Source organism: Megalopta genalis, chromosome 7 (assembly GCF_051020955.1).
Source record: "Megalopta genalis isolate 19385.01 chromosome 7, iyMegGena1_principal, whole genome shotgun sequence".
NCBI classification, from domain to species: domain Eukaryota; kingdom Metazoa; phylum Arthropoda; class Insecta; order Hymenoptera; family Halictidae; genus Megalopta; species Megalopta genalis.
This window is the reverse complement of record NC_135019.1, coordinates 10,286,120-10,299,253: the sequence shown is the minus strand read 5'-3', so window position 1 is coordinate 10,299,253 and position 13,134 is coordinate 10,286,120. Positions and strand designations below refer to the sequence as shown.

At 54.5% G+C, this 13,134-nt stretch overlaps 1 protein-coding gene across 1 annotated transcript in view; it reads left to right on the top strand.

The window, feature by feature from the left end:
• The first annotated feature begins 4,436 nt into the window (after positions 1-4,436).
• ft (cadherin-related tumor suppressor fat) overlaps positions 4,437-13,134 on the top strand; it is a 216,622-nt gene continuing 207,924 nt past the window's right edge. The window contains exon 1 of the mRNA XM_033485393.2: positions 4,437-11,496. Within this exon, the coding sequence (XP_033341284.2) occupies positions 6,127-11,496 (5,370 nt within the window). The 5' untranslated portion in view covers positions 4,437-6,126. The remainder of the gene's footprint in view (positions 11,497-13,134) is intronic.

The window sequence follows — 13,134 nt, the reverse complement described above, 5'->3', positions numbered from 1 at the left end:
ACAACACCATAAATTTTGGTGTACGATATTTTTTAGTCATATTATCGAATCTTTCCGGAGCTACTGTATCTATGTTAACCCTTTGCACTCGAAGCCATTTTGACTATAAATCTAAATTCATTCTTCTGACTTATGGTATTTCTATTTTATATGACAAAGTGCATTTTATGCACATAAAATTTAGTCTCTTGTGACTCGTACAACAATTAGGCTTTTAATAATTTTTTTTATATCTAAGCTTTTATAATATAAAGATTGTCTCGGAACGTGATGTAACAATTTTAGTGGTGTGCCTCGGGGTCACCGCTCGAGTGCAAAGGGTTAACTTTTAATTCACTCGGAAACCATTCGGTCGAATATCGTTGACAGTTCGGGAGATTGTTCATGATCAAAAACTGCGATTTATAAAGTACAACTATACCTGTTAATATACATTTATTCCTCTACGTACACGTCCGCCAGCACCGGGGCACCACTTTACATCTTAAAGATTTAATTGTCTCAGTTTTCATGCTCGGCGCTGTGCACCGATTGGTTCCCGGGAGCAGCATATTTAATTGATGGTCCGTTAGAGAGAATATTATTTCGTGGAAGATATTATTATTAAATTATTCGTTACCGTTGGAGCCGGGGTTAATACGAAATATTTGTCGCGCGGGAGGGTGCGGCAGGATGCCCGGCCGGTACGCGCATGATTAATAATCGACGTTCAGCGGTACAGGAACGCGCGTGCATGTGCCATTTGTTGGTACCCCCGTGTTATTAGAAAGGTTGCAGGGCCCGAAACCCGAGGGGGGATCCTGACATTTATTCGAATGGCATGAGACCGGAATAGAATTTCTATTCCATATTCTTCCTCTAACGCGCGCGAGCTCGCTCACTCGCGCGAGCGCGCCCGCGCGATCGGCGTCGGCGTTTGCTTATTATTACGCGCCGCGGCAGGAATAATTAATTTAATTATACAGGAGGTACGAGCGGGAGCGGGAGCTTCGAGAAACAAGTAGTAATGGCCGTGAAGAGCCAGCCGACGCGTCTTACAGTAGTAGAGTGAAACATACTCAATTCATTTGGTCGCAGTCATTTAAAAATTCCTCTTAATCCAGCATCGCGTCAGATTATCTTCTATCCCTTTTAACTTTCCATATATTATATCGAACTTACTTTCGAATCGATCCGTTTATCGCGCCTCGTATAAGCTAGAAAATTAGTATTCGCGTTCTAACAATCGAGGGTTGATAGGCTGACAAGAAGATCGTTTCGCAGGTCGCTGGTTGTTGTTGCTTTTACTATTAAAAAAGAGTGCAGATTGTATACATCATACTTTACATTAAATAATCTTTTAAAGTTGACAATGTGTAGTTTTTTTTCATTCGATTCCACCAACACTTCTGTTTCTTTCCAAAATAATTTTGATGGTAATAACCAACCTAGACTAGGACTAGTTATTTATTGATCTTTCAGGATACTTTGACGAAGAAGATATGCACCCAAGTCATCCCCTGCAATTACATATAAAAATAAAAGTAAAATTAAAAAATCTAAATTTAAATGTTGTTTATTACTTACCAACAGCAAAGACTTTAAAGGCTTTGACAGAACCACCCCAAGCAGCCGAAAGTGTAATTAAAGAACTAATATATTTATCTTTCCATGCTTGACTTTGACGTTGTAAGAAAATAAGTGTCATTGGTCCACCCATGCTGTGTGCTAACAATGTTACAGGAGTCTGTTGGTTTGCATTATATGTTTGTACAATTAAATCTTTCAGTTTAGTAAAAAATTCAGCATTTGCATCTAAAAAAATTTTTTTGGAAAGACAATTATAGAATTTTATATGAAATTCATTTATTCGCATTCTAACAATCGAAGGTTGATAGGCTGACAAGAAGATCGTTTCGCAGGTCGCTGGAAGCGTTTGTAAATCGCGCGTAAATGGGAGTCGGAAAATTTACTCCATTTACAGGTACATAAATAAGCAATAAATGAATAACCTGGTCAAGGTTTATCATTAGCTCGATTCGCGAAGCTTATTGGTTCTGGCGGATAGGGAAAAAATGAAAACTCCGAGATCCAAGGGGCCCCGGAGTACGGCGAGGACGGGGACCGAAGCGATCCTATGCTGAATATCCTATGCGATCCGGAATCGACGATTCGAAAGAAAACGCGTGGCTCGAAGTGGTACGATCGTGTATCGACTTGTTCCCCGATAAGCGCGCCGCGCAGGGACTTTTCTAACACCAAGCACTCATACCGCGGCCTGATATATCGTTGGGGGACTAGCGATGGGACCAAGTTCGCCGCGTGTGCTCGCAAAATCGCATCACCGGCCGGAACGTTGCTCGGGAATGTACCCAGCAACCGTTTCGCCGACGAACGAGCAACGCGTTTCCCATTACATGGGAAACGTAATCCATCGCGTACGCAGGAAGTTGAACGGAACTCTGCGCTCCGACCTCAGTTTTTTGCGAATCATCGTAAAACAAACGTACCGTCGTTTTAACAGGCGAACAGAATTTCACGGAACAGGATCTATCGGTCGATCCGAGGGACGGGAATAATTTTTCCCGAAGGTCCGGCGGACCCTTTAAAAACCGGAGGACGGAGCCTCCGTTGGTCGGGCAGAACGGTCGCAACGCGGTTGGTCCCATTGCTAGCCGGTGCTCGTACAGATCGCGGGTACCCAGTAAACTAGATTAAAGGAAAACAGCGAGGAGAATCTAGTCGGTTGTGTAGCGTGGCTCGCTGCCAGGCGAAAATGCAAGTCGGTGGGGCAGGAGCAAGGGAGTCGCGGGGGTTCGTGGACGAGGGGGTCCGGGAAGGGACCGGGGTCCGTTCGAGAGCCGAAGCGTTCGAAGCGTTCGATCGTGGTAACGGATTAGTTATAAAAGTGGCTATAGGGTCTATACGCGGATATATATCTACGGCATCGTGGTCTTCTGGACCTCTCCGTTCGAACGTCTCCGGTCCCACTCTTCCTCGTTCGTCCCACACCCCTGTCATCCCACCTCTCTCGCCCCTTTCCGATACTACCTCCTCTCCTCCCCCGCGCATTATTCATCTCGATACGTTGATCCTTGTCCCGCCTTGTCTAAACGCCGGTCCTCTCGGTCCCCCTTACGACGGTTCGTCTCTCTCTCCATTTCTCTGGAACCCTCTGTCCCTCTCTCGCTCGTGCTCGCCCGTGAGCGGTCCTCCGCTGTTCGTCGCGAAGAGCGCTCCTCGACGGCGGCCATCTTGCATACCTGAGCCTCCGCATTGCTCGTTCCTCGAGGGCAAAAGGGAGAATATCTCAGCGCGAGACGACGATGCCGGGATGCGCGAGGATAGAGAGTTCCAAGGTGGGAGGATAACGGCCGTGGCGGGGAGCAGGGGGGTCACGGGGGACGGGGAACGGGGGCGCTCCGCGGCAGGCACGGGGGCGCGGGGGCCAACGGTTGGGACCCACGGAGGGGTTACCGGAGTCCCGGCCGGACCAGCGTGCCCCGAGGCGAAGAGGGAGAGCGAGACCGTGGGCCCGGGTCCGAGGAAGACGGTCGGACTCTCGGGCTTGAGAAAAAGAGGGCCCGCGAATGCTTCACTGGAACGAGAGAGCGTGGATGGTTGGAAAGAGTTGGCGCACCTGCGGAGCGAAAGAGAAAGAGACGGCGGCCCGAAGGAGCGAGGAAGTGGTACCCCGTGCGAGCGAAGGGGGAGGGAGGGAGTACAAGATAGAAAGACTACCGAAGGGGACAAGGACGGATCGCGCGTGGGGCCCGGCGAGAAAGGAACAGAGATGGTTGGCATGAGAAAAGGAGGGTCCTGCGAATGCTTCGCTGAACGAGGAGGGAAAACGGCGACGTTCCGCGGCGGGACAGAGTAGGCGTTATCGGAGAGGGAGACGTCGCCGTGGAGTGTGACAGACAGTTAGGGTATAGAAACGATAGCAGAACAGAGGAAGAGCGCGCGCGCGCGCGAGTAAGAGAGAGCGAGAGGGGGGAGAGGGAACGGGCCCAGAAGAGGTTCCTCTAAAATGCCCGTTGAGCCGCAAAGGAGGAAAGACGTATCGATGCTCGAGGTAGGGAAAATCGAAGCGGAGTAGGACGGAGACTAGAAAAAAGTAGAAAGAGAGGGAGGGGGCCCGGGGCCCAGTGCGCGAGCGGGACCGCCGATGAAATGTTACACGAGGCGGACGGAGCGAGGAGATATCGATAAAGGGTTGCAAAAGCGAGAAACGAGAGACCGACGAGGAGAAACGAAAGCGCTGGAGGAGGACGAACGAAAGACTATGCGTTCGTGGAGGGAGAAGGAGGGTCAGGGTTTCTTTCGTAGAAAGAGAAAAAGCGATATCGATGGAAGGGTCGAGCAGGCCGCGGAGAGTAGGGGGAGGGCGTGAACGGCGGGAGGGGAGGGAGGAGTCGGGGAAGAGCGAGAGAAACGGAAGCATACGGTGGGCCCGATGGATCGGAGAGGGACGGCGCGTCGGCCGGCCTGAAGAATGCTTCTCCCGGCAGCAGCAAGGTTCTGGGACCGTCTCGGTTCAGTCGAGTCAGGTCAGTCCTCGGGAAGGTGATTTTCTTCGTGGTACGTTCTCGGGGTCTTACGTCGTCGCGCTCACGGCCCACGTTATATTACTCCCTCTTCTCGCACTTTTCTTCTCTCCGGTCCCGGTCCCCGTATCCACACGATCCTGTTCGTGCCACCCCCGATCCTCTAAAAATCGTCCCCCGAAGCATCTCGATCGTCCTCGCGACCCGCTTGATTTTTCATAATTTCCGTCCGGCCCCCCTCCCCCACCCTCCCCCCCGAGATCCACCCGCTCCTCAAGCGAAAAGCGGAGAAGACACGCCGCGAGATAGCGTGTGTATGTGTGTGCTCGCGCGCGCGTAAGTGAGATTCCATCGTAGGTGAACTACGACTCCGATAGCTCCGGATCGATGGATCCCGATTCTGGCGAGCGATCGGAACGCAGCGACCGCGAAACACGCCGTACCCGTGGCTGTCCCGTGTGAGACTAGCTCTATCGCGGGGGCCAGTAACGACAACAACATCGGAGATCGTCGATCGCGATCCGCGTGTCGAGTTCGGGAACGTGGTTCTGTGCGCGTGGGGCCCCGCGGTCCCCATCAGTGGTGTCGCGGTCTCGTCGTCGCCGGAGAGCCAACGATCGTTCGTTCGTTCGATCGATCGATCGCGAGTTCGGATTCTGGACTCGGTGAGAGTGTGTTATCGGTACCGTGCCGCGTGGGGCCGGTGTCAGTGTCGGGTCGTGGAAAAACGAGCGAGGTCGGGTTGCCAGCGGCACGCAGCACCGGATAAGAAGGCAAAGCAGCGACGGCGTGTTTTAATCGGCCAGCCAGTCAGCGGGGACCTTTTGGATCAAGATATCGCGTTCGCGATCTCGTTCGTCGGTCCCGCGATCGACGGCAGGCCGGAAAAGTTCGGCGGATCCGCAGCAGCATCTGCGGCAGACGCGTTTCGCGAGGAGGCGCGGCTCGGCGCGAGCACGCGGGTCACTGCCCCCTCTGTCGGCTCGAGTACCTCGCGTACCCGACTTTCTTGCTCCGCGAGGGAGACGAAAAGCGAGGGAACCCACGGGGGAGAAGAGAAACAGAGAGCCGGAGAGAGAGAGAGAGACGGACGGAGAGAAAGAGAGAGAAAGAGAGAGTGAGAGAGAGAGAGAGAGAGAGAGGAAGCCCGACAGAGACAGAACGGAACGATATCGAGCGAGCCGGACACCTTCCTCGAAAGATCGCGCTTAAGCCGATTTCGAGTTGAGTCGAGTCGAGTCGAGTCGAGCTGAGTCGAGTCGAGTCGAGTCGGCTGCGAAAGAGGCCATCCATTAGAAAGAAAAGATATCGGGGGGAACGAGAGAAGGAGGAAGAGATAGGAGGCGCGGGAGAGGAAAGCATGGAATCCGCGAGGCATTCGCGCGACCGGTTGGAACGTTGATCCGATCCACGGTATACCATGTTCTGTACACGGCCGGTCACGTGAACCCGGAGGAGAGAATGAAATTGCCGTGGACGATGAGGACGAGGAACGATAGGTAGTGGCAGGAAACCCCCAAAGGCCTTGTTACCTTTATATGTCGTCGAACCGCGAGAAGAATTTGGTTAAGGAAGGGGGCCCGTCCGAGGGACAGAAGAGATGATCATAAGAAGATCGATGGTCCTAGTCCTGGTCCTGGGACTGTTGTCGGTGGACCAAAATGGCGGCCAGGCGAACGCCGCGGAGACGCGAGGGAACGACGGGGCCGAGTACTATTACACCCGGAAGATACCGCAGAGGGTGACGCGGCTGGTGCCGCGAAGGTCGCCGATGCTGCCGCAGGACAGCGCTATGATGGGCCTGGCGATGCAGAGCAGAGCGGCGGACACCAGCGTTCTGCTGCAGGTCAGGGAGGGCGAGCCGAAGGACACGATGGTCGGCGTGATACCGATGATGTCGGGCTTCACCTATCGGTTCAACGAACCGCCCCAGGAGTTCGTTTTAGACCCGAAGACCGGCACGATCCGCACGGCGAAGGTTTTGGACAGGGAGGCGTTGAGCAGCGACAGGTTCGACCTGGTCGTGTTGTCCAGCCAGCCGACGTACCCGATCGAGGTCAGGATCCTCGTGTCGGACATCAACGATAACGATCCCGAGTTCCCGGAGTCCAGCATAGCGGTCAGCTTCTCGGAATCGGCGGTGGTCGGAACGAAGCTGTTGCTGGACGCGGCGACGGACAGGGACACGCCCGAGAACGGGGTCGTCGACGACTACTTCATCGTGGACGGTAACACCGATGGAAAGTTTCGGCTCGAAGTGACCGGTAACCCGACCGGCGAGACCTCTTATCTACACTTGGAGACCACCGGTAAACTGGATCGGGAGCAGGTCGAGTATTACTCGTTGAACGTTTGCGCGAGGGACAGAGGCAGGCCGGCCAGGCTGGGCTACTTGCTGGTGAACGTGACCGTGCTGGACGTGAACGACAATCCGCCGATATTCCAGCAAAGCGATTACATGGTGGCGTTGAACGAGAGCGCGCCGGCCGGCACCAAGGTGTTGACGGTGCACGCGACCGACAAGGACTCCGAGGACAACTCGAAGCTGACGTACTATCTGCCGGACTCGGAACGTCAGTTCACCATAGACCCGGAGACCGGTACCATCACCACCGTGGAGCCGTTGGACTGTCCGCAGCAGAGCTGCACGATCGGCGCGCGTCCGGGTGGCGGCTGCCCAAAGAGCTGCGTGATAACGGTGTTCGCTCGGGACCACGGCTCGCCACGGCAGGACGGTCGTACCTATGTAACGGTGAATCTATTGGACGCGAACGATCACGATCCGGAGATCAAGTTCAGTTATTTCCCGCCGACACCGGGCTACGCGACCGTCGACGAGAACGCGGCGATAGACTCGATCGTCGCGGCGGTCGCCGTGATCGACAACGACGAGGGTCTGAACGGCGAGACGTCGGTCGAGATCCGTGCCGGCAACGAGCTCGGCCATTTCCGGCTGGACAACACCCAGAGCTTCGACATCGTGCACGTGAACGGCCGGCTGGACCGCGAGGAGATCCCGAAATACAATCTGACCGTGGTGGCGACCGATAAAGGCACGCCACCGAGATCCGCGACCGCCTATCTGGTGATCCACGTGAACGACGTGAACGACCACGAACCGGTCTTCCAGCAGAGCGAGTACTCGGCGGTGCTCTCGGAGCTATCGCCGACCGGCAGCTTCGTCGCCAGTATCTCGGCGACCGACGCGGACTCGGGCCTCAACGCCAGGATTTATTATGGTTTCGACTCGGGCAACGAGCAAGGCTGGTTCGCCATCGATCAGGACACCGGACTGGTCACCACGGTCGCCACGCTCGACAGAGAGGTCCAGGGCAGCATAGAGCTGCGCGTGTCGGCCAGGGACGGCGGACCGAATCCGAAGTACGTGTGGACGCATCTGAAGGTGACGATCCTCGACGAGAACGACGAGGCACCCGGTTTCTCGCAGAGCGTCGTCGAGGTCACTTTGTCGGAGAACACGCCCCCGCAGAGCCTGGTGGCGACTCTGACCGCGGTGGACAACGATCAAGGGACGAACGGCAGCGTCGCTTACAGCTTTCACTCGAGCGTGTCCAGGGACTATCCGAAAACGTTCGCGCTGGACGGGCTGACCGGCCAGTTGACCACGAAGATCCCGCTCGACAGAGAGACCACCGCGGAGTACAGGATCCTGGTGATCGCGAAGGATCAAGGCACGCCGCCCCAGTCGTCCACGGCGACCGTGGTGTTGACTCTCGAGGACGTGAACGACAATGCGCCAGTTTTTTACCCGTGGAGGTACTTGATGCCCATACCGGATGGCGCCCCGCCAGGAACCACGGTGGGCAAGGTGACGGCGACCGATGCCGACGCCAGGGAGAACGCGCAGGTGAGATACTCCTTGGAATCCGGCGGCGAGGGATTGTTCACCGTGGACGAGCGAACCGGCGAGATATCGCTTCAGGGCTCGATGAGGGCGGCGCACAAGACTTTGTACGAGCTGGAAATATCGGCGAAGGACACCGGGGATAAAACCGCGGTGAGGAACGCCGTGGTCGAGATCATTCGGAAAGAGGATCTGGAGCAGCTCGAGTTCAAAACGTACAACGGGTACGAGCTGCGTGTCGCCGAGGACAGGGGCAAGTGCGACTCCTTGACGAACCTGTTCGTCCGGAGAGAAGTGGGCACCGTCCAGGTGACGCAATACGGCGCCGCGAAGGTCTCGTACGCGATCGTGTACGGCGATCCCAAGGGCAACTTCGAGATCGACGAGAGCACCGGCACGATCGCCACTTCCAGTTGTCTGGACCGCGAGGAGATGGCCCACCACACTCTGCAATTGTCCGCGAGAGCCGGCTTCGCTTACGGGCAGACCTCCGTGAACGTGGTCGTGCTCGACGTGAACGACAACCCGCCCAGGTTCCCCAAGGGCGAGATAGGGGACGAGGTGTTCCTCAAGGAGAACGCCGCTGTAGGTCAGGAGGTGTGTCTGGCCCGCGCCAGGGACCGGGACGCGGGCGCCAACGCCAGGATCGTTTACTCCCTGACGCACAATCCCGGCGAGCAGTTCCGGGTTGCCGAGAATTTGGGCATCATCTACTTGAACAGGCCGATCCGAGCACCGCCGGGCACCGTGCTGCAGCTGGAGGTGACCGCGACCGATTCGGGAAACCAGTCGCTATCCGCGCAGCATCAGATCAGGGTGACGATCGAGGACGTGAACGACCACACGCCGGTCTTCAAGCTGACCAGCTACGAGACCTCTCTGCCGGAGTCCACGCCGGTCAACGACCGATTCTTCTCCCTGACGGCCACCGACGCCGATCTCGGCGCCAACGGCCGCGTCCTCTACAGCGTCACCGACGGGAACGCCGAGGCCAGGTTCGGCATCTTCCCCGACGGCCAGTTGTACGTGAAGAACGTGCTCGATCGAGAGGAGCAAGACTATTACGCGTTGGAAGTGACCGCCACCGATCAGGCGAGTCCCGCGAGAAGCTCCGTGGTCCCGGTGGTGGTGCACATCATCGACGAGAACGACAACGCGCCCGAGTTCACCAACTCCAGCTTCATCTTTCATCTCCGCGAGAACGAGCCGCCGGACACGTTCGTCGGCAAACTGTTGGCCACCGATCGCGACGTCGGCCGCAACGCCGACCTGATGTTCTCGCTGCCGGCCAGCCAGCAGGACTTCGTCGTCGATCCTAGGAACGGCTTCATCAAGTCGCTCAGGGTGTTCGACAGGGAGCAGCTGGTCGGCAACACCGACAGCAGCTACGTTACGTTGGAGGCGACCGTCACCGACAACGGGGCGAACAGGCTTCGGGACCGGGTCAAGGTCGTCATATACATCACCGACGTGAACGACAACATTCCCCAGTTCCAGAGGCTGCCGTACAGGGTGCAGGTGAACGAGGGCGCGGCGACCGGCACCCAGCTGCTCCGAGTCTACACGACGGACGCTGACGAGGGTTTGAACGGGGACGTGTTCTACTCGCTGGAGGACGGCAACCAGCACGGACACTTCGCCATCGACGAAGCCACCGGCCAGATCTCGCTGATGAAGGAGCTCGACAGAGAAACGTCCGACCACTACGTCCTCACCGTGGTGGCGCACGACGCCGGCTTGGAGACGCGACTGTCCTCCAACACCACGGTGCACATCGAGGTGCTGGACGAGAACGACAATCAGCCGCGGTTCGTCGACAACAAGTCGAAGATCTCCGTTCTGGAGACCACGCCGACCAACACGGAGCTGCTCCGTTTCAAAGCGACGGACAACGACCTGGGCCCGAACAGCGAGCTGACCTTCGCCATATCGGCCGGCAACAAACGGGACACCTTCTACATAGACCCGCTGACCGGCACGTTGTACCTGCGCAAACCGTTGGACTACGAAGAGCTGGAGAGGTACACGTTGCACGTGAGCTGCAGCGACGGTGGCCATCCAAGGCTGAGCTCGGTGACGACGTTGCTGGTCGAGGTGATCGACGCGAACGACAATCCGCCGGTGTTCCCGAACACCGCGATCGCCAGGCAGATCCGCGAGGGGATCCCCGTGCGCACCCCGATCGTCACGATCACCGCGGAGGACCCCGACTCCGGCGAGAACGGCGAGGTCACTTACTCTATCGCTAGCCAGGACCCGGAGGACCAAGTGAGACGGTTCGACATAAATCCGTCCACGGCGGTGATACACACGTTGCTGCCGATCGACCGGGAGGAAGTCGACACGTACAAGCTGGTGGTGGTAGCCACGGACAAAGCTCAGCCACCCAGCGCCAGGCTGTCCGCGGAGAAGCTGGTGACCGTGATAGTGGAGGACATCAACGACAACGATCCGATCTTCGTCAGCATGTCCGCGGTGGTGATGCCGTTGCACGGTCTTCATTACCAGGGGGAGGTCGTGGTGTGCCAGTTGGTAGCCAAAGATCTGGACTCTAGCACGAACGGCAAGCTCACCTACGAGCTCCTGAGATCCAACGTCAACTATTCCGACATGTTCCGTATTCATAGGAACACCGGTCTCTTGACCATGAGGCTGTCCAGGTCGCTGAAGAGCAGCCTGGAGAAGGTGTCCAAGTACCAGATCGGCGTCAGAGCCACCGACGAGGCTGTGCAGGCCGACAGAAGGTGGACGGAGACCTATCTGACCATTATTGTGCCCGGCGACGATCCCGGCGGTAACCAACTGGTCTGGGAGCACCGCGGACAGATCGAAGGCAGCGTGGACGAGAACGAACAGATCGGCACCGACATCCTCAGGGTGACCGCTCGTAGCAGCAGATCCAACATCGATCTCGAATATTACGTGACGAACGTGACCGCTGGTAGCGGTGGTCCGCAGGTCGACAGATTGTTCGACGTCGACACGAAGACAGGTATGCTGTCGACGGCCGCCGCGCTCGACAGGGAAACTGGAATCCAGTGGTACGAGGTGGAGCTGTACGCGATCAGTGTTGGTGGTACCAGGCCCAGTACGACGTCCACCAAAGTAAGTCCCAACGTTCTTTGATTGATCATCCCCGGCGATATTAATGATCGTCCGCCTCTGCCGTTCTGAAAGTCATTCGCCGGTTTTTTGCAACACCGCCGGATTCGTCCTTTGTTGCCCCTTCTTTCTCGCGGATGGAAATCGCGGGACCTCCGGCTAGCCTTTGTCTCGGACAGCATAGGCTGCATACTTTCGGGCTCGGACCCGGACGATCATTGATACCGCGTTACTCTGTGTACCGCACGGTTTTCGCTTTAACCCTTAACGGGTCCGATGCCGTCGTACACGCGGCGGAAATCGATAAAACCGTAAAATCTGGCGGGAAACATTGGAAGAATAGGCAGGATCGTTTCGATGAAAATATATCAACGAAGTTTTATTTTTAAAAAATGAATATCTCTTCTCTATATTTGATACAAAAATTTTCAGTAACATATTTTTCTCTTCGTCTGAAAAACAGTCTGAACTTGGCAGTGTGTAAACTGGATATAAATAGTTTTGGCCCACTAAGGGTTAATACCTCTCGCGAGGACATACTTTATCGTATGCGACGCGTACTTCAACGAGCATAGTCATTTTTGACGAGTACTCGAAGATCAATAGTATAGTAATGTCTCTCTAATTGACGCTCCGATTGTCCACAAAAATGGACAATTTCGGAAGAGCAGATACGATTGTTCGAGTCTTGCGACTTGTTTTTATAATCGTTGACGATTCGTAACTATAAAAACGAATCGCAAGGCTCGAATAATCGTGTCTCCTTCTCCCCAAATTGTCCAGTTTTGTGGACAATCTGTGCGTCAGTTAGGGAGACATTACTGTATAGGTATTCATAGTAGTTCAGGCGGAATATTGAGAACATTGCTAAGATTGAATTTTCAATGTTTAGGGTGACAGGTTTTAACGGGGTTGGAAAATCTGTGCTTTTAAGTCTATCGTTTCGGTCGTAATAGATTGCGGGGTGAATTGGATATTTTAATTTGCCACGTGTCCAGCTTTCATTTATGAGAAAAGTCCATTATGCGACAGAGCATGCTAATAATAAGATTCACGAGTATTAATTATTATTATTGAATATATATTCAATAATAAGATTCACAAGTATTAATTATTATTATTGAGTATATATTCAATAATAAGATTCGCGAGTATTAATTATTATTATTGAATATATATTCAATGATAATAATTATTGAAGTATTTTATTTGATGAAATAAAAATTGAAAGGGTAAGTTGTGCGACATCGACTACATTCTTTCCAACGTTACCACCTCTTCCGCAGATTCCAACGATCTTAAAAAAATATAACGGATTAGCGTCGATACGAATGTTCAAAAATCTGTATCTGGTTCTTCCGTTCGCGAACGAATCGCTCACGTTCCGCTGTTTACTATGACATAAAAAGAAGCGCATTTGTCCCATCGGAAAATAGGAAACGGATAATGAAGAATCAATAGAGAGAGAGAGAGAGAGAGTCCGTCCCGGGGTGGTTGCGTCGATCACAGCACATTAATCCCCGGTATCCGCGAAATCATTGTGAAATCGGATTAAATTGAAATCTATAAATAGCGTGCAGCTATCGCGGTCCCGGGGTCTTAAAGATCGGCGGAGAGGAAACAGTATTCGATGCTTTTATT